This window comes from Eleutherodactylus coqui, chromosome 8, assembly GCF_035609145.1.
Source record: "Eleutherodactylus coqui strain aEleCoq1 chromosome 8, aEleCoq1.hap1, whole genome shotgun sequence".
Lineage (NCBI taxonomy): Eukaryota > Metazoa > Chordata > Amphibia > Anura > Eleutherodactylidae > Eleutherodactylus > Eleutherodactylus coqui.
This window is the reverse complement of record NC_089844.1, coordinates 43,302,216-43,324,944: the sequence shown is the minus strand read 5'-3', so window position 1 is coordinate 43,324,944 and position 22,729 is coordinate 43,302,216. Positions and strand designations below refer to the sequence as shown.

Here is a 22,729-nt window from a genome sequence, read left to right as displayed (position 1 = left end):
AGCGTATTGCACGCCCAAATTTGGGGCACGCAACACGCAGTGAATAGAACCCATGGACTTCAATGGGTTTGGTCACGTGGGGTTCTTTTTTTGCGCTTTTTATTTAACCTTAAGGTGAACCCTGAGTTCCCTGTAAGTGACCGGTGTAGCGCCGCACATAAGCTACTAACGCGTTATTCAATATCACTAGAGGACTAAGGCCTCCTTCCCACGAGCGTGACGGGGTCCGCTGCGTAATATTACGCAGTGAAGCCCGTCACGGCGCCCCCCAGAGCCCCTATACTTACCTGCGGGAGATAGCGTGAAATCGCTTCCCCGCCCACCACCGCCGCGTCACCGCCCGTCACCGCCCACCACCGCCGCGTCACCGAGCGTGTCACGTGACGCGGCCGGCCGCGTCATTTGGCGTCAGATGACGCGCGGCGGTGGGTGGGAAAGCGTTTTTTCACGCTATCTCCCGCTGGTTACAGCGGGAGATAGCGTGAACGGACGGCTTCCATTGACTGCAATGGAAGCCGTCAGTGCGTACAGCCCGTCCTCACCCGCAGAAAATAGAGCATGCTGCGGGTGAGGACGGGAGAAATCGCGGTGCGTAATTCCGCGCTGGAATTACGCATCGTGAGCATTGTGCTATTAGGTTCAATAGAACCTAATAGCTGCGGGCAACGCAGCGGATTTTCGCCGCGAATTACGCGGCGGAAATCCGTTCGTGGGAAGGAGGCCTTAGGCTTATCTCACAGGACCGGATTTAAATTGCTGATCCCGCAATCACCGTCCACACGGACAATCCGCGGTAAAAAGCAGGCATTGAAAGGCATGTAGTTTCGGATTTTCTTTCACACCCGAGGGTACGAATTGTGTATTTTGCGAGCAAAAGAAAAATTGCAGCATGCTCTATTTTACAGTGGATTCCGCGTGGACGGCCTCCATTGATGTCAATGGATGTGTGCAACTCGCAGACCATACGCAATTAACATTGCGTACAGGCTGAGGGTGCCGGCGTCATTGCTAAGCGACGGCGTGGGAAATAAAAAAAAAAACTGTACTGACCATGACTGCCGGCGAGCCACTGTGGTCATAAGCAATACAGTTACTTACCATACGCAGGGTCGCCTGCTGGCCTCCCTGAATGCGGAGTCTGACCCGGTCGCATGAGCCGGCCTTATGGAGATAGTCAAGCGCAGCTCTCCGCAGCCAGTGAATGGCGCGGTGGTCATGCAGGATTGAACATCAGTATAATAGTCCTGCACACCCTTTAATCGTAGGATCCACTATAAGGACCCCCCAAATGGGTTTTTGCAGCATCTTTCGGGATGTTTAAGAACACACTTCAAAGCACCCTGCAATCGACTTGTCGCATTTCATCCCTAAAACACGTTGCTTTCCCCACAGCCGTTCTCAAATTCCCCTGTAATACTCGTCTATGTGAGGACATTCGCCGCCGCCATCATCATCCCGTTATATATGGAGCAGCTGCTTCATCTGGGTTTATTGGCCCTTTAAATAAGCAGGAGAGAAATGCGCGGGTTGCAGCCGCAGTGTGCAGTGATTGATGCTGCGCTCCCCTCGTCGCCGTATGTTCAGCTTTTGCCGCCCTCCCATGTACACAGTCCTGGGGCTCAGGGTACACAGATCCGCACATTGTACCAGCACACTCCATTAGCTCCCCATCTGTCCTAGAACGGCCGCGCCGTCAATCTCCTACTAATACAAACAGGATATTTCTGCTTCCTGCGAGTCCCGTGAGCGGATCCGGGAGGTCGCGACGCCACGAAAAACATTTCCCCTGAATCCTGAGATCTTCACTTGTCTTCTGTCATCCTCCGAAAAACGCCATTTATCTGTCTCTGGCAAAGCTGGGTGACAATGGCTATAGTGGCAGCTCCTCGTGGTTGCCAGCCAGCCGTAGTCGGAGAGACAAGAGTGACGGGCGAGTTCCTGCAGAACTGTTGAATGAGGCGGTCGCCATATTGAATATCAGAAAGTTGAACGAGGCGGTCGCCATATTGAATATCAGAAAGGTGAACGAGGTGGTCACCATATTGGATATCCGCCAAATATGTAAGAGATGTTTGTGGCTGGATGTTTGTGGGAACTCTTTTCTTTTTGGGCGTTGGTTATGTTAAAGTCGGATGTGAGAAATCACAGGTCCCTCTCTCCCTGCTAACAGCGGTGTTCCTGCAGTAGAACAAAGTGCAAGCTGTTGGGTCAAGGAGTCAACAACATAAAGAAAGAACACCATTAAAAGGGTAAAAAAAAAATAAAGGGTTTCTGCCAAGATGCGCAAGTCCTCCTAGAATGCCGGGTTCAGGGCAAACGGGCGATTGATTGCCCAGCGTCCCGCTCTCAGCACCCCCAGCAATGGTTGATTTTACTGGGAAAGAAGCCTCGGCCGTCCGAGCTTCTTCACTGCAGCCGCTGCAGCGGAAATACACCATTGCAAGACCGGAATAGCCATCCTGTTCTAACAAGATGGCAATAGGTCGGCCAAGATGGGAGCTGCTCTTACTGTGCAGCTATCTGTTCTGGGTCATAGAGGGGGGTCCCAAGTGAGGAACGACCCTCTATGATATTCGTATCTAATGGGGCTTATGAGGAAGAGATGCCTTCTTGGCACAACCGCTTTGAAAGGTTAGCCAAAACCCTAACTATTAATGAGCTATCTTCAGGGCATCAGTAAGTGACCGCTTGGCCGGCTGTCAGTGCAGGCGGCTCTGGAAGTAAATAGCATTGCCCACATTGCAACATCCAGGGTTGATGTTGCATTGAATTCAGTGGCAGCTGTGCCTGCAGGACCAATCTGGACTATTGCAATGTAGGCAGTGCCATCTGTAGGCAGTGCCATTTTCTTCCAGCGCTGTCCATACTGACAGCAGGAAGGACATCAGCTGATGAGAAAGGGTTCTGAGCAGCAGACTCCCGCGAATCAATCATAAAGGTCTTTGATAACTCCTTTAAATGGAAGTCTGCTCAGTGCTGTATTAAAGCAGAAAAAAGTCCTAATCACATCCGTTGCAGCTCGCATTCTGACAGTGTCCGGTCACCTGCTGCACTCCTCCTTTGGCTCAGTCATGACATCCCATTTTGGGGTCATGTGATCGCTGCAGCCAAGTGCCAGATAAATGTAACTGAAGATCACCTGGGAATTGGCTGCAGTGATCACATGACCCTGAGATGTGACTTCATAGCTGCAGCTGGAAAAAGAATACAGCAGGGAAAGGGACGCCATTGAAACAGGAGCGGCGAGGGATGTGAGCAGGATTTTTGGTGTTTTTATACTGCACTGAGCAGACTTTTATTTCTTCTTTTGCTCCCTAGCCTCCCCAAGGACAGGGCTGCACAGAGACTTGGGCCACAAGAGGTAAAGACCACAATGTTGCATTGCAACATTGCATGCATTAATTGCCAATGGGCTTACATTGTGCCTCACAGGAGTCTTTTAGGCTGCGCCCGCTATTAGTGCTGCAGGGTCTGAGTAGAAGCTGCTGCTCCAACCCGTGTGCAGTGGCTAGCACTCGGAATCGCAGGCTTGGGTCTCATTGGAATCAATGGGAGTTGTGTCTGCAATTACAAGCGCCGGACACTACACAGGGGTCGGAGCAGTAGCTTCTACTCCGACCCTGGTGTATACCGGCCCTGGCAGCAGGTGCCTGGATACCCCTTTAATGTGACCTCAATCCGGCAGTCAAAAAATTTCCAAGACACAAGCAGCCTGTTACGTTGCCATCTTACGCTGTAATGCAAGTTTTCCTGCGACCTGCCTGCGATTTGGCTGCTTCTTAGCAGCTCTAATACAGTTGCGCGACTGTTTGAGGCTTCATGTCGTGCTACCATACTCAGTGCGCAGCCCTACTGTCACATCTAGCGATTGTCAATGAGTTTGCATTATGACCTGCGCCCTAACATGAATTCAACACAAATGATGCAGAAAATCCAAATCAGTTTGGTCGCGTGTCGGAAGCGACTTTTTCATCCATAGACATCAATGTAGATCTGCAATCTGGATGTTTTGTTTTCTAACTGCAAGTTGCACAAATTCCAACTCTACGATATTCTTTTGTCCCGCGACTTTACCAAGACGTGATGTCACATGACACCTGCCCTAGCGTTAGGGCTTATTTATACATCCGTAATTTTTGTCCGTTTTCACAAAGTGCCGCACACGGAGCCATTGACTTCACTGGGCCTTTACAAACATGCATTTTGTTTTCCCCGCACAGACCCATGGTCCATGGAAAAAAATATAAAAAATCGCAGCGTGTCCCATTTTTGGCAATCTAATCTGCAAGACTTGGTCATTTAGTTCCCACTGTCCCCGCCCCTTGTCCTTGTGCTGTCCAATAGATGTTGCGCTCGAGAACCTCGGACACAACTCGCATACGGAGATGTGAATAAGGCCTTAATCTGATCTTTGACTGCTCTTCACATGGAAAAGGCAACCAGTTGAAATGATCAGGTGCAGCCAAACTGAGTTTGTCATATATAGAAGTGCAGAACTCAGTATGTTCTATTTTGGTGCGTATGGGAGTATGTCAAATGCAATGGTGCAGCGTGTCAGATGTAGCAGAGCTTAGCATAGCACAAACTACTCAAATCCAGGTAGTGGTAAAGTAATAGTGATGTGCACTGGAAAGAAAAAATGACCAGTTTGATTTATGCTGTGCCAAGGCTTCCCCTCTATGGCCAGGCCTGAACAGAGCAGGTAGGATATAGTAGAGCCGAGTTTGTAATTTGGCACAGCTCGTGTTCAATCTCTTACAAGTTCACCTAATCTTGAGTTGGCTTTAACTTACACATTTAGATTCTATTAAAATCCAATTTATGATTAGAGTTCATTCACATGAGCCGTCGTAGCCGAGAAATGGCTGATTTGGCTCTGCTACATGCGCGCACACTAGACCGGGCGATACTCGCAGTGACTTCATTTCCTCCATCTGCTATTCACAGTTAATTACACCGCATTAAAGTCATTTTCAAAATCATTTAACAAATCAGATCTCATGACCGTGATTGCGAACACTTTTCGTGACGTGTAGGACAGGTGCGCACCACTATATAATTAGCGTCCCCAGTTCCCGGGACATCGGACGCACTTCTATTCTGTTACATTTAATTAACATAACAGGAAATAAGGTGATAATTTCTCTTTAAGCCATAAGTTCCACTTCTAACAGATTCCATGTTACTGTTTGCTCACACGGGACACTGCACAGCAGCTGCCGCCGCCGTCCTGTCAGATCACCTGATTCATAATTAACTCTGTTTACTATACGCTGTATTCCTGGAGAAGCCTGCGGCTGTAACGAGCGCCGAACACTACAGACACTGACAGAACAGTCTCATCATTCACTGATCATTAATTACGCAGACACCAACAACATGGACCTAAAGTATAGAAGGATTGTCATATTCCTCATATAACTACTATAATACTGCCCCCTATGTACAAGAATATAACTACTATAATACTGCCCCCTATGTACAAGAATATAACTACTATAATACTGCCCCCTATGTACAAGAATATAACTACTATAATACTGCCCCCTGTGTACAAGAATATAACTACTATAATACTGCCCCCTATGTACAAGAATATAACTTGTGCATAAGGTGCAGTATTCTAGTAGTTATATTCTTGTACATAGGGGGCAGTATTATAGTAGTTATATTCTTGTACATAGAAGGCAGTATTATAGTAGTTATATTCTTGTACATAGGGGGACAGTATTATAGTAGTTATATTCCTGTACATAGGGGACAGTATTATAGTAGTTATATTCTTGTACATAGGAGGCAGTATTATAGTAGTTATATTCTTGTACGTAGGGAGCAGTATGATAGTAGTTATATTCCTGTACATAAGGGGCAGTATTATAGTAGTTATATTCTTGTACATAGGAGGCAGTATTATAGTAGTTATATTCTTGTACATAGGAAGCAGTATTATAGTAGGTATATTCTTGTACATAGGAGGCAGTATTATAGTAGTTATATTCTTGTACGTAGGGAGCAGTATTATAGTAGTTATATTCTTGTATATAGGGGGTAGTTTTATAGTAGTTATATTCTTGTACATAGAGGGCAGTATTATAGTAGTTATATGCTGTACTTAGAAGCCAGTATCATACTCGTTATATTCTTGTGCATAGGGGGAAAGTATTATAGTAGTTATATTCTTGTACATAGGGGACAGTATTATAGTAGTTATATTCTTGTACATAGGAGGCAGTATTATAGTAGTTAAATTCTTGTACGTAGGGAGCAGTATTATAGTAGTTATATTCTTGTATATAGGGGGCACTATTATAGTAGTTATATTCTTGTATATAGGGGGCACTATTATAGTAGTTATATTCTTGTACATAGAGGGCAGTATTATAGTAGTTATATTCTTGTACATAGGGGGACAGTATTATTGTTATATTCTTGTGCATAGGGGACAGTATGATAGTAGTTATATTCTTGTACATGGGAGCAGTATTATAGTAGTTATATTCTTGTACATAGGGGGACAGTATTATTGTTATATTCTTGTACATAGGGGAAGTATGATAGTAGTTATATTCTTGTATATGGGAGCAGTATTATAGTAGTTATATTCTTGTATATAGGGGGCAGTATTATTGTAGTTATATTCCTGTACATAGGGGGCAGTATTATAGTAGTTATATTCTTGTACATAGAGGGCAGTATTATAGTAGTTATATTCTTGTACATATAGGGCAGTATTATAGTATTTATATTTTTGTGCATAGAAGGCAGTGTTATAGTAGTTATATTCTTGTACATAGGGGGACAGTATTATAGTAGTTATATTCCTGTACACAGGGGAAGTATTATAGTAGTTATATTCTTGTACATGGGATCAGTATTATAGTAGTTATATTCTTGTACATAGGGGACAGTATTATAGTAGTTATATTCCTGTACATAGAGGGCAGTATTACAGTAGTTATATTCTTGTACATAGAGGGCAGTATTATAGTAGTTATATTCTTGTACATAGAAGGCAGTAATATAGTAGTTACATTCTTGTTCATAGGGGGGCTGTATTATAGTAGTTATATTCTTGTACATAGGGGGCAGTATTATAGTAGTTAAATTCTTGTACATAGGGGACAGTATTATAATAGTTATATTCTTGTACATAGGGGACAGTATTATAGTAGTTATATTCTTGTACATAGGAGGCAGTATTATAGTAGTTGTATTCTTGTACATAGGAGGCAGTATTATAGTAGTTATATTCTTGTACATAGGGGACAGTATTATAGTAGTTATATTCTTGTACATATGGGACAGTATTATAGTAGTTATATTCTTGTACATAGGGGACAGTATTATAGTAGTTATATTCTTGTACATAGGGGACAGTATTATAGTAGTTATATTCTTGTACATAGGGGACAGTATTATAGTAGTTATATTCTTGTACATAGGGGACAGTATTATAGTAGTTATATTCCTGTACATAGAGGGCAGTATTATAGTAGTTATATTCTTGTACATAGAAGGCAGTATTATAGTAGTTATATTCCTGTACATAGAGGGCAGTATTATAGTAGTTATATTCCTGTACATAGAGGGCAGTATTATAGTAGTTATATTCTTGTACATAGAAGGCAGTATTATAGTAGTTACATTCTTGTTCATAGGCGGACAGTATTATAGTAGTTATATTCTTGTACATAGGGGACAGTATTATAGTAGTTATATTCCTGTACATAGGGGGCAGTATTATAGTAGTTATATTCTTGTACATAGATGGCAGTATTATAGTAGTTATATTCTTGTACATAGAAGGCAGTATTATATTAGTTACATTCTTGTTCATAGGGGGGCTGTATTATAGTAGTTATATTCTTGTACATAGGGGACAGTATTATAGTAGTTATATTCTTGTACATAGGGGACAGTATTATAGTAGTTATATTCCTGTACATAGAGGGCAGTATTATAGTAGTTATATTCTTTTACATAGAAGGCAGTATTATAGTAGTTACATTCTTGTTCATAGGGGGGCTGTATTATAGTAGTTATATTCCTGTACATAGGGGAAGTATTATAGTACTTATATTATTGTACATAGGGGACAGTATTATAGTAGTTTCATTCTTGTTCATAGGGGGGCAGTATTATAGTAGTTATATTCTTGTACATAGGAGCAGTATTATAGTAGTTATATTCTTGTACATAGGGGGCAATATTATAGTAGTTATATTCCTGTACAAAGTGGGGCAGTATTATAGTAGTTATATTCTTGTTCATAGTGGGGCAGTATTATAGTAGTTGTATATTTGTACATAGGAGGCTGTATTATAGTAGTTATATTCTTGTACATAGAGGTAGTATTATAGTAGTTATATTCTTGTACATAGGGAGCAGTATTATAGTAGTTATATTCTTGTACATAAGGGGCAGTAATTTATTAGTTATATTCTTGCACATAGGGAGCAGTATTAGACAGTGTCTCCCCCCGAAAATAAGATCCTGCCTTGTATAAATTTTGCCACAAAAGTGGAACTAGGTTTTCTTTCAGGGGATGTCTTATTAAATTTTATCTAGCAGGCTTAGTCCAGGTCCCTCCCGCTGCTTCTTGCAGTTCTCGGCTGCCGACAGAAGATCCTGGTTGCGGAATTCCTAAATCCTGCCTACAGGAAGTGATGGTTCTGCTTTGTTTTTAAGCGCTGCTCATCCAATCAATGCAGCACTCGATGAACCAATGCGATGGCTGAGCAGCTGTAGAAGGACCAGTCACAGCTATCGCGTTGTGGCATCGGAATTTATTATTTCGTTGAGCCGCAGCATTGATTGACTAATTGATAAATTGTGCTGCTTAGCCAATCAATGCAGTGTTCGGTGAACCAATCACAGCTGTCGCATTGGTTCATGGAGGGCTGCATTGATTGGCTGAGCAGTGCTCAACAACTAATCACAAGCATCAGTTCAAGGAGGTGAAATTTATGAATCCCGTAAGCAGGAAATGATATTCTGCCGGCGGCTGAGGACTACAACTTATAATAATTTCTAATTTTGATGCCCAAACTGTTCTGCTGCAGGTTCAGCATTGGCCCCCATCATTATACAGGGACTCTGCTTGTCTGCTATGGCTCCACTTCTGGTACACTATCACTTCATAGTGTATTTTGTGTCTCATCATTTTGTGTACAATCAATTGTTTATAAGTAACAAAGTGATAAGCTGACCTCGACACGAAAGGTTCGGATTACAGAGACTCTGATACAATCGCGGCCGCACAGCTGCTTTATGATATCATGTCTCTTGGCGTTGTCTGGTCATTTGCCGGATGCCTTCACGCGTTCTTGATATCCACAGCCGACTTGGAAAGGGCTCATTTTCCATTCTTTTGAACACTTTGTGCTAAATGCATAAAACATCCCAGGGGTCTTTTTTTCCATTAGTTCATAAAATTAATAGTCTAAATTCAATTAAAGCTGGCGGAGACCTGGAGGGCACCGTGCCCAGAGGAGGAGGGCAAGAAACCGACAAGACAATATAACATCTCACCCCCGCCGCCGGAAAATACTTTTTTTTTTTCCCCACTGATTTTTTGGGTCTCTGTTTTTAACCTTCTGCTTATTAACCGAGATTGCAATAAAAAGAAAATTTGAAACTGGGAAGAAGACATCGGGAAGCTGGAGGTAACGTGCGAGGAGTCTAGAATGGTAATTTGTAGGAAGCCTCTCTTGTAAAATACTGAAGCGGCTTATGAATCTTCTGTTCGTTCTAGGATAGACTTCGTGGGCACTTACTGAGAGGCATTTTGCACCTAACTCGGCTCCAGGGGTGTCTCTAGACGGCTTTTGTCCATTATTGGCCATCCTTAGACTCGGAGATCGCTAGTTCCTTTTTGGGAGAGATGTGACCGATCATTGGTGCCTTGGAAAAGTATGCGGCCAGATTGACTGGGGGACGACTGCATGACAACTTAGAGGGGTTGTCCAGTCATGAGCTATTGATGGCCTAAACTCTGGATAGGCCATCCATAGCAGATTGGCGGGAGTCCACCTCTCTGGACCCCTGTTGATCAGCTGCTTTCTGGGCCTCTGCATTTGTACAGTATTTTTTTTTTTTCCGCTGGAAGCATGCGGTTTTGCTCCTACTGCAGTGACCAGGCTTGGTAGTACATACAAAATTTCCATTGAAATTAATGAAAACTTGGCCTGCAGTACCAAACCTGGCCACTGCAGTAGGAATGAAGCTGTCTGTTTCCTGCAGAATTCAGCTCAGTGCAGGAGTCCTGGGTGGCAAACCCCAGCAGGCAGAAGCTGCCATCTTTGATTCTAAGGACAGTTGTATATGGTCATTTGACCTTCACTGTCAGGTATCTCACCTCTCATGTCTGTCAATGTGCAACTCCCACAGCCACAAGCGCTTGTGTCTACTTAGACTTGTAAGAATTTTACTTTCTAATAGTTGGCGCTGTAGAGGCATTGTTCCATTGTCATTTGCATACATTTCCCAGAGGAGCATCCATGGCCTTATAAGTCTCCTCACACCTTCTAGGTGCTCTCTCCAAGGAGAAATTTTAATCCCCCCAACCCATATCTATTTGGAATAATATACAAGTAGTCACTTTTGCACTGGGATAGAGATGTTCACATGACAGCCCACTCTCAGCTTACTGTAGATTTGCTGCCATCGCCAACTAGCTCATGGCTGTGGTGAGGGATGGAGACATCTCTGGTGCTGGTTTGATGCTGGTATAACCTGTTCAGCAGCTCTGCTAACCAGCATGACCAGTTCTGGTACCAGTGATTTGCAGCCGGTTTTACTGAAACTGATTATATCACCCATTACCATCTGCCTGTCTCCATCCCAGTGAGATGTCTCCTTCTCCAGCTGTATCCTCCCCCCTCCCCTCCGCCACATCCTCATACTGACATCTGTTCCAGCACTAAGGGGGTTAAGTTTGAAGTTTCAGCTTCCTTCCTCACCTAATGAGCTTTTATTCCTAATGATGTGGCCCCCTGCCATGAGTGTACAGTGCAGCAGAGGACTCCGACACATGTCTCTTATCTTTCTTGCTTGACTTTATTTCCAGCAGCTTCTGATAACTCCCAAGGAGGAGCTGAGCTGTTTATCAGCTATGTGCAGGAGCAGAGGGGAGGCAGGAGATGGGGGAGCAAGAGTGGAGGGGAGCAAGAAGCAGAGAGGAAGCATGAATAGATGAGAGACAGGAGGGGAGACAGGAGAGATGAGGAAGCAGCAGTGGAGGGGAGGAAGAAGCAGAGAGGAAGCATGAATAGAGATCAGCAGCAGTAGGGAAAGGGGTTCACGAGTGGAGAGGAGGAAAAAGCAGGGAGGTAGCATGAGTAGAGCTGAGGAAAGCATAGAAATGTGGGAGCAAGAGTAGAGAGGAGGACGAATCGGAGAGAAAATGTGGGTAAAGAGGAGGGGAGGAAGGAGAGACGTTCTGGGGAAGAGGAAGGCAGAAGAGATGGGGCAGCAAGAGTGGAGGGGAAGAAGAAGCGGAGAGGAAGCACAAGAAGAGATCAAGGGGGAGCCAAGAGATGGGGTTCAAGAGTGGAAAGTGGAAAAATCAAGGAGGAAGCATAAGCAGAGAGGAGGAAAGCAGAGAGAAGTGGAAGCAAGAGTAGAGGGGAGGAAGAAGCGGAGTGGAAGCATTAATAGATTGAAGACAGATGAGATGAGGAAGCAACAGTGGAGGGGAGGAAGAAGCAGAGAGTAAGCGTGAGTAGAGATCAGTAGCGATAGGCAACGGGGTTCGAGAGTGGGGAGGAGGAAAAAGCAGGGGGATAGCATAAGTAGAGCGGAGGAAAGCAGAAAAAAGTGGAAGCAAAAGTAAAAGGGAGTAAGAATCGGAAAGAAAATGCGAATAACGAAAAGGGGAGGAAGGAGAGAAGTTCTGGCGAAGAGGAAGGCAGGAGGGGAGGCAGGAGAGATGGGGCAGCAAGAGTGAAGGGAAACAAGAAGCATGGGTAGAGGGAAGGAGGAGAAAGTTGGAGGCAACAACTGAGGGAAAGAGGAAGCTTAGAGGAACCATGAATGAATGAGAGACAGGAGGGGAGGCTGGAGAGATGAAGAAAAAACAGAGGAAGTATGAGAAGAGATCAAGCGAGATAGAGAAGGGGTGCAAGAGTGGAAAGGAGGAAAAAGTAGGGAGGAAGCAGAGGCAGCGAGGAGGAGAGATGTGGAAGCAACAGTGGAGGGAGAGGAAGAAACTTGAGAGGAAATGTGGGTAACTATGAGGGGAGGATTGAGGGTTTGGAAGGAAAGGGTTATGGACAAGAAGAAGCAATGAAGAAACATGGGTAAAGTGGGAGGCAGAAGAGAGGGAGAAGCAAGAGTGAATGAGAAGGAGAGAGAAATCATGACTGCAGGGGGATGTAAGAGTATAAAGGATGAAGAATCAGAGAGGCAGCAGGGAGAAGAGGAAGGAAAAAATATCTACTATAATACTGATTCTATGTACATGAATATAACTACTATAATACTGCCCCCTATGTACTGGAATATAACTACTATAATACTGCGCCCTATGTACTGGAATATAACTACTATAATACTGCTCCTATGTACAAGAATATAACTACTATAATACTGCCTCCTATGTACAAGAATATAACTACTATAATACTACCCCCTATGTACAAGAATATAACTACTATAATACTGCCCCCTATGTACAAGAATATAACTACTATAATACTGCCCCCTATGTACTGGAATATAACTACTATAATACTGCGCCCTATGTACTGGAATATAACTACTATAATACTGCTCCTATGTACAAGAATATAACTACTATAATACTGCCCCTGTGTACAAGAATATAACTATTATAATACTGCCCCTGTATACAAGAATATAACTACTATAATACTGCCCTGCATGTACAAGAATATAACTACTACAATACTGCTCTTGTGTAGAAGAATGCAACTATCGTGTTCCTTATATACATAAGACACAGCTGCAGAGGCTCTGACATTGGCGAGAGCTCATGAACCTTATTTACTGGTGCTGTTACAGGTTTATTATCTCTCATCACCTTTCTGAGGCGGATATTCTAATATTTGTACATTGCAGTTAATCCGCTCCTGTATGATAATCCCGGAGGACGTGGACGTTTATTTGCTGATATGCAAATGACTTCACTAAAAGTGTAATATTGTGACTTTCTTAGGATTACAGCATTCCGCGGTTTTACATATAAGACAGAATTTGATTCTCTTTTGTAATTAAAGGTTTTAACAAGAAAAGCCATAAAGTATCGTTCGCTGTGGAATCATTATCAGAAGTAGGACAATCGCTTTTCCTGCAGAACGACAATATTTTGCTGAAACCATCTGTAGGATGTCGGTTCTCGCTGCCCGCTCCGCCACCTGCTGTCAATCACTTGTCACCCACGGCGCAATCGGAGCCAGGAGACGAGTTATTTATCTTGCTTCTATTTTTGGTACTTTGAAAAATACCATTTTGTCGTGTTTCTGGCACAAGGCTTTTTTTGGCGGCCCCAGACGCGCTTCTGTCTTCCTGGATGTTGTGACACATGGAGAGCAGATTCTTCTCAGATAGGTCATCGAGACCCTCGGCCGCTCATGAAATTTAACCAGTGAAACTCCTGTAAAAGTATTAATTGACACTGTTTAGGTTGTTTCCGCTCTACGTTGGCCACCATTGTGGTATCTCTTTGAATTGCTTCTGCTTTCAGTGTTAATAAGAATACTTCCCATTTTAGAGACTTGATGGAGATGAGATTTAAATATTCACTTATCTCAATTTGTCATTAAAATGATGCCCAACCTCCAGCATTTAGTACAGCAGTTAATCACATGTGTTGATCTTTCTTTCTTGCTCTTCATAGCCTTGTCACTCACGAGAAAATTAAATTTAGGGTATATTCTCACAAAGCATTTTTCCACCCTTAAAAAAAAAAAGTTAACGGAAATGAAGGATATCATTTTAAATTATTTGATTTTGTTGCTATTTTTGGTCAAAAGTGTCCGTTCAAGTCTATGGGTGCTATTAAAAAAACTTTTTGCAGTAATTGAGATGAGATTGCAACCAGTTTTTATTGCATGTAACCATATAAAGTGTACCAATAAAAAATGGGCCAAATAATTACATCATTTGGCCCATTGTAAAAGTAAAAAAAAGAGCATATGGACTTCAGGACTGAAAAAAAAACACCCTGTGAATTTTAATCTTATAAATTACTTAGCTGGCTGGCGCCCTGGGGACGTCCGGACTGCCGGCTAGTGCCCCGGGGGCGTCCGGACTGCCGGCTAGTGCCCCGGGGGCGTCCGGACTGCCGGCTAGTGCCCCGGGGGCGTCCGGACTGCCGGCTAGTGCCCCGGGGGCGTCCGGACTGCCGGCTAGTGCCCCGGGGGCGTCCGGACTGCCGGCTAGTGCCCCGGGGGCGTCCGGACTGCCGGCTAGTGCCCCGGGGGCGTCCGGACTGCCGGCTAGTGCCCCGGGGGCGTCCGGACTGCCGGCTAGTGCCCCGGGGGCGTCCGGACTGCCGGCTAGTGCCCCGGGGGCGTCCGTCCGGCCGGCTAGTGCCCCGGGGGCGTCCGTCCGGCCGGCTAGTGCCCCGGGGGCGTCCGTCCGGCCGGCTAGTGCCTCGGGGGCGTCCGTCCGGCCGGCTAGTGCCTCGGGGGCGTCCGTCCGGCCGGCTAGTGCCTCGGGGGCGTCCGTCCGGCCGGCTAGTGCCTCGGGGGCGTCCGTCCGTCCGGCTAGTGCCTCGGGGGCGTCCGTCCGTCCGGCTAGTGCCCCGGGGGCGTCCGTCCATCCGGCTAGTGCCCCGGGGGTGTCCGTCCGGCCGGCTAGTGCCCCGGGGGCGTCCGTCCGGCCGGCTAGTGCCCCGGGGGCGTCCGGACTGCCGGCCAGCCCCTTTGGGGCGTCCGGACTGCCGGCCAGCCCCTTTGGGGCGTCCGGACTGCCGGCCAGCCCCTTTGGGGCGCCCGGACTGCCGGCCAGCCCCTTTGGGGCGCCCAGACTGCCGGCCAGCCCCTTTGGGGCGCCCGGACTGCCGGCCAGTCCGTTTGGGGCGTCCGGACTGCCGGCCAGTCCCTTTGGGGCGCCCCGACTGCCGGCCAGTCCCTTTGGGGCGCCCCGACTGCCGGCTAGTGCCCTGGGGGCGCCCCGACTGCCGGCTAGGGGCCGGAGACTAAGACAAAATGATATTTTAGCCAGCAGACTACAGGGATTAATCCAGATGCTTCCCTGGGTCCTAATGCAGGAATCTACAATGTATAACGCTGGTGTTTTATGTGTCACAGGGGCCGTGGGGCCTCCTTGAATATGGAGACGCAATTGTAACTGCCACTACTGCAGCTCTGCAGCTTTGCTTGTGGGGTGGACCCATCTTGCTCTGTACACAGTTTTTCCTAGAAAAACCCTCCAGTTAATAAATTATTTAATCATGTTATATAATTGGACAACTGCATGCAAAGCTATTCCGTGATGTTCTATTATTCGGGGAGTATCTGATTTTGCAAATAGTACTTCGAGATAAACCTGCAGGAACAGCCTGACAGCGAGGAGCTGTGTGAATGCTGTAAGCTCAGTCAGAGAAGGAGACTGAATGTGGGAAACAATACTGAAAAGTGACTGACGGCGTGATTGGCATGGGGTGGGGGTTCTACACCAATCCAGAGGGTAGCCTGCCCTGGAGTAGTCCTCTCCTAAAGTCAAATTAGTTGCTGCATCCTGTGAGTGCAGGAGGGATGATGCAGAAGACACACACAATGAACAGATGCATGAACATGACAAGCACAGGATGTGCTGCGCTCTCCTGATATCTAAGCTACGGCGCTGCTAAATGACATTTTCAGAGATTTCCACTAACTATGTTCAGGTTTTTATCTCAGGGGGGTTTGTTCTTTCCTTCATGATTTGTGTTGTTTCCATTATGCAGTTAAATTCATATTTAATCTTGTATACACTACCCTACCAAAAGAAATAGGAAGCCTGAGCAAGAATCAAAAATAGTATTTATCCCCATATGTTCATAGTTAGTGGGGCTCATTTAGCCTAATGACATTGGATACTCTTCATGGTATACTTTTTATTACTGTCTGATACACTGAAGCTGGTATTTCCCTTCATTCATCCTGCAAACATCTGGCGAGCAAACATCCTGCAAACATCTCTCAAAGAAGATGCAATGCTCTATCTACTATAGGTCAAGGAGCATCATGATTGGACAGTTGAGCAATTGAAGAATGTTTTAAAGCGTGATGAATCACACAGATGGTGGTACCTGGATGTGGAGGAACCTGGGGAATACCTTCTCCCTGAGTTTGTTGTGCCAACAGTTAAGTACAGTGGAGGTTCCATTATGATCTGGGGATGTTTTACTGGCATGGTCTCAGTTCGTTGGTTGTGGTGACAAGAACCATGAACAGGGAGGTGGACCCTGACATTCTAGACCATAATGTGCTGCTGACAATGTGGTAGTACTCTAGGAATGGTCGGCCATACTTCCAATAAGACAACATGTCTTTTCATGAATCTAACATTCTTTTACGTTGGTTTGAGGATATGCATGTCCCACGATTGGACCGACTGCACAGAGTCCAATCTGAACCCTACTGAACATCTTTGGGATGGATGAACTGGAGCATCAGGTCAGGAAATATGAACAGCGTCTGCTCTTCTTTGAGAGAACTTGCCAGACATTTGCAGGATGAATGGAGGGAAATACTAGCTGAAGTTTATCAGACAGCAGTAGAAAGTATGCAACGTGGGAGGGAGGGGCGCCGATGTCATTAGGTCCAAAGGAGCCCCACTAAGTGATAACATATGGAAATAAATACTATTTAGGATTCTGGCAGTTGGATTTCAGGTGTCCAATTGCTTTTGTTAGGATGGTGCATATTCGTATTAGCAACACTGACCCTCTCCACCTATCTGCACCTATCAGGCAACAACAACGTGGTTCTCTGCGTGGAGTTCACATTAAATAACGCTCTCTTTTCTGATGTTTTGCAGCTACAGAACTCTCCAGCAATGGAACAGATGGTGTCATCATTGGGGGTAAGACAGCCGCCTCTGATCTAGTATTCAAAGCATGGGCAGATGTAACCAAGTAGATACCGGAATGTGAGATCAGTTCTCAAGAGTTCACTTAGTCTAGGAACATGAAGAAGAAAATAAGAAATGATCAGGAATGGTATAAGGCCCAGTTCATATGTGTTGTGTATGACTCGGATTTCAGCACCTCACTCAATGAAAAGCCACATCCCATGCATGAGTGGTGTTCACGTGGATTTGCGTCTGCACCGTGGAATACTACTACCTGCACTCTGTTCTCACATTAACAATTAACTCCAACGAGGCTGGCAGTTGGATTTCCTCCACGGACGTGCTGTTGCCTTTCTATCTCAGATAAGTAGGATTTATTGTTGATGTCACGATCTATATTAAAAAAACTTCCTGAAATCTTGCAGTTCTCAAACTGACCACTAAGCCTAACAATAATCTGATACTTCCTGTTCTGTAGAGAAAACTTTTCAGCCGCCATCTCACTATCATCACAGGCAGGATAACGAGACTACACTTATATATACATAACATAGGATCCACCATTCACAATAAGTGACACAGTATAGAGGGGCAATGGGCTAGCCAGATAGAGCTGGTAGTGTAAATGCAAAACACGGTTAATGCAATAATATTTTACCTTGTTTATTGCTTTGCTTGTTAATACATACTTTTGTGAGGTCTAGGACTTTAAGAACAGGGTGCCGAGGGTGTCTAGGGCTGTGGTTGTCTGATTGCACATGCTATCCTAAACCGAAAAAGGAGCAGAATTGGCGTGCGCCTGTGCTGGGAGAGAATTCAGAGCCTTCTGATTGTGTGAGGTCTTCAGTGCTACTGGGCCCTACAGGACAAAAAACAAATAGAAGCTAACGCCCAATGGGCATATTGGACAGTGTGTCTTGACAACCCTGCACCCACACTTGGACGGCCATCTTCATGCACAGTCTTAGGTGCCCGGCTTGGCATAAATGACCAAAGGCAATCGGCAGAGGACTGTAAGTAACCCGGAACCAGAAATCTCAAGAGTCTTTGATATTAGCAAAAGGACTTTGTTTCCTTCTTCTGTCCAAGTACAGGGAATACGCACTGAGTGCCATTTACAAACCGGTTAACAGAAGTAAACGAGTAAAGTCCCCTGAGGTAAGCACCGAGTCATGACCGACTCGTAGGGTGGCGTCAAATCGTGACATTTTTTTGGCAGACTGTATTTACGGGATGCCATTGCCTTCCCCAGTCATCTTTTACCCCCCAGCAAGCTAGGTACTCATTTTACCAACCTCAGAAGGATGGAAGGCTGAGTCGACCTTGAGCCGGCTACCTGAACCAAGTGGGGATTGAATCCGCAACCTTCAGGTCATGAGCGAGAGCTTAGGGCTGCATTTCTGCTGCCCTAACACTCTACGCCACACAAGGCTTATACCGGAATTACGAACTCTTAATTGCGGCCCTGCATTGTTTGTTCATTGTTGCCGGATTAACGTTTTCCTTGTTTAGTATGTATAAGTCACCTCCGATAATAATGCTTACGCCCCAGCTGTGCCCAGGGGTGTAACTATAGGGGATGTGGTTGCACCCGGGCCCAGGAGCCTTAGGGGGCCCATAAGGCTTCTCTTTTCCATACAGGGAGCCCAGTATTATGACTAAAGCATTAGAGTTGGGGCCCTATTACAGATTTTGTATCAGGGCCCAGAAGCTTCACGTTACGCCTCTGGCTGTGCTAATAGTGTATTTTCAAGGAGTGCGCCACTTGCCTAAACTAGTGTTGGAATGTTCCAATCCTGAACATGAAAGTTTAATAAGCCTCACCATAACCACAGTCATGATTCAGTCTCCCGTCCATGCTGAGATAGTGATACCAATCTCAGAGATGAACCGGCCCATCTCGGCTTCCTCGGGTGCAAAGGACTGCACCTTAGTGTGTCCCTCAGTCAACTTTAACAGTTGTGTGGACAGCAACCCAGCAAGCAAGGGTAGAGTTCTGCATAGTCTTGAGGGAACATTCTATTCCAAGCCCCTCTTAACATAGGAGAAGTGTAATAGAGAAATATTTGGATGCGCTGGACGGGACCACATGATATGGTCTTAATGCTCAAGATGAACTTTTTAATCAACTGTCCAGCCTTTAGTTGTTGAGCCATGGCCTATTAGTGAAGGTAGGACCATGCGCAGCGGGTGACTGTTTAGAACTGCTTGTGTCGAGGCCTCTTGTTCTCTGGTGTAGCCAAGATAAACAGACGTTTGTATCAAGTCCTGCTGCTTCCAAACCTAGGCGTAGCCCCAGTTCACGGACACCTTCAGCATCTTTATCCAGTGAATTCTCAGCAACATTTCTAAAACACCATTAAAACTTGCCAGTATTTTACTGACCAAAACTCTCGCAGCAACCAAGCGGTCAACAGGGCGTCACCCCCACTGTATCAACAAGTAACAGAATGAACAAAAACAAGTGGTAACTTAACACAGCCATCCAGCGCCCCTTTACAACAGCATATCTCCTTTCCCTCCACAGCCTATAAATAAATAAATTGTTAGTTTACCTCTGCCCCTCCCTGCACATATGATAGAGCATAGAATGGGAGGAATTGGGCAAAGCAGCAGCACATGTGAAAAAGACTTTGGTATGCTAATAGATCACAGACTGAACATGAGTCAACAATGTGATGCAGCAGCAAAGGGAGGGAGGAGACACAGATTAGATATTAGACAGTGAGGCTGATCAATGAGTGGAACAGGTTACCACAGGAGGTGGTGAGTTCTCCTTCAATGGAAGTGTTCAAACAATGGCTGGACATATCTGTCTGGGATGATTTAGTGATCCTGCACTAAGCAGGGGGTTGGGCCCGATGACCCTGGAGGTCCCTTCCAACTCTTATCATTCTATTACACAGCCCAACACATACTTTGGTGCCAAATATTTTACAGATGATTTGTAACGTATTTGAAGCGTAGAATTCAAATATGAATTTACTTTTCTCCTATCAGCTTTCATTCTCGAGATATATGCATACAGCATGCATACCTGAAAAAAAAAAAAAGTGTGCATCAATTGAGGTAATGCTTTTGTTTATATGTAAACAATAACTTGCCATATCTCTAAAACTATAGCTGATAGAAAAAAACTACTACCATTTTTGGAATCAGCGTATCAGGTATAGCAAAGATCAGCTTAAATATCTAAGGCACCAGAAAATTAATTTTTATTTGTTATGCTGTGTTATAGATGGCACACCTCGCCTCCTCTCCTTCCTGCCCAGGTCACAGAGCAGGCCCACAGCACTCTCCCATAGAAGTCTATAAGTGATAGTCACAGCTCACCTCTTCCTTCTCCCTGCACAAAATAGTCAAAATAGAAACATACCAATCTCCATAGAATTCAATGAGTCCCCTCCTGTTCCCTTGTGTCTACAGCCCTTATGGCTGATGTAAAGCATCTCTAAATGCTGTTAAGTGCAACAAAGGCAAGAATAGCCATGTGCAGACAATAGACTGAAAAACCTTAAATCAGAAAATAAAAGCAGATTAGAAAAATGGAAAATGGAAATCTGGTATTGATTACTGATGCACTCTGTGTATTAGTATGTATCGGTAGTCTAAGACCCAACATGCTGCTCTCATGGGCAGCACTGGCCAATCAAAGCAAAATGTAGTGTCCTAGACTACCAATACTAATACACAGAGTGCATCAGGTAGTCAGAAGCGGTGCGGCCATCTTTGTTTGTCCAGAACCGGAGGGTCACTTTAATTCTGTGCATATCTCTGTCTCAGAGTCAATACTGATTATCTCCATTATGTAGATAAAAACATGACTTTTGATCACCTCCACCTCTCCGCTCCACGGCAATATGGCCTTTCTGTGCAGAATGATATTAAGTGGAAAAGAGTTGAGCAACCTCCTTGGGGGTATGACAGCCACCTCTGATGTAATATCCAAAGTATGGACAGATGTAACCGCAGTGGATGCAGGAGTCCGAGATCAGATCCCGGAGTTTAGGCATCCTAGGAACATGGAGGAGAAAATAAGAAACTGTTTGCAATCCTCTAAGGTCTTTTTCACACATGTCAGACTTGAGCTGGAGCTCTGCGTCAAATCTGATGACATGGCGGCACTTACCATGCTCCCTCCCAGAGGGACGCACGCAGCCAAGGCCAGGGCAGCACTGGGCCTTTTCCAGACACCCCTGGCATGCGAATGCCCAATAAACAGGGAACAGGTCATGAGGTTGAGAATATGAGAACAGGTGACGAGGTTGTCAAGGGTGTTGCCACTGTTCCGGTACCCCCCGGCATGAACATTGGCAGGGAAAATAATGAGCCACAGACAGGAGTATAGTACCTCAGGAGCCCAGGAAGGGTCAGGGCCCGGAATAACTTTACTTGAATAAACACTCCAACGTTACAAGGCTTAAATAGACCGTATTCCAAGTTCAGGAAGACTTAGGGATAGATAGATATTAGAGATGAGCGAGCATCTAAATGCTTGGGTGCTCGTTACTCGGGACGAAATTTTCGCGATGCTCGAGGGTTCGTTTCGCGTAACGAACCCCATTGAAGTCAATGGTCGACCCGAGCATTTTTGTATATCGCCGATGCTCGCTAAGGTTTCCATTTGTGAAAATCTGGGCAATTCAAAAAAGTAATGGGAACGACACAGCAACGGATAGGGCAGGCGAGGGGCTACATGTTGGGCTGCATCTCAAGTTCCCAGGTCCGACTATTAAGCCACAATAGCGGCAAGAGTGGGCCCCCCCCCCCTCCCAACAACTTTTACTTCTGAAAAGCCCTCATTAGCAATGTATACCTTAGCTAAGCACCACACTACCTCCAACAAAGCACAATCCCTGCCTGCATGACACTCCGCTGCCACTTCTCCTGGGTTACATGCGGCCCAACCCCCCCTCCCCTCGCCTTCAGCTGCACTCATGCCACACCACCCTCATGTCTATTTATAAGTGCGTCTGCCATGAGGAGGAACCGCAGGCACACACTGCAGAGGGTTGGCACAGCTAGGCAGCGACCCTCTTTAAAAGGGGCGGGGCGATAGCCCACAATGCTGTACAGAAGCAACGAGAAATATAATCCTGTGCCATCGCCATCAGGAGCTGCACACGTGGGCATAGCAATGGGGAACCTATGTGTCACACACTATTCATTCTGTCAAGGTGTCTGCATGCCCCAGTCAGACCGCGTTTTTTTATAAATAGTCACAGGCAGGTACAACTCTGCAATGGGAATTCTGTGTGCACCCACAGCATGGGTGGCTCCCTGGAACCCACCGGCTGTACATAAATGTATCCCATTGCAGTGCCCAGCACAGCTGAGGTAACGTCCGATTAAATGCAGGTGGGCTTTGGCCCACACTGCATGCCCCAGTCAGACTGGGGTTCTTTAGAAGTAGACACATGCAGTTAAAACTCCCTGTGGACCCACAGCATGGGTGGCTCCCTGGAACCCACCGGCGGTACATAAATATATCCCATTGCAGTGCCCAGCACAGCTGATGATGTAAATTCAGCTTTAATGCTGGTGGGCAAAAAATTAATTGGATTACACTGTAGGCGAGGGCCCCAAAAAATTGGTGTACCAACAGTACTAATGTACGTAAGAAAAACTGGCCATGCCCAACCAAGACGGCAGGTGAAACCCATTAATCACTTTGGTTAATGTGGCTTAATTTGTAACTAGGCCTGGA

The 22,729-nt window shown here is 45.5% G+C and overlaps 1 protein-coding gene across 1 annotated transcript in view; it reads left to right on the top strand.

The window, feature by feature from the left end:
• Positions 1-22,729, top strand: part of GYPC (glycophorin C (Gerbich blood group)) — a 41,532-nt gene that overhangs the window by 4,995 nt on the left and 13,808 nt on the right. The window contains exon 2 of the mRNA XM_066575575.1: positions 16,990-17,034. Coding sequence (XP_066431672.1) covers positions 16,990-17,034 — 45 coding nt within the window. The remainder of the gene's footprint in view (positions 1-16,989; positions 17,035-22,729) is intronic.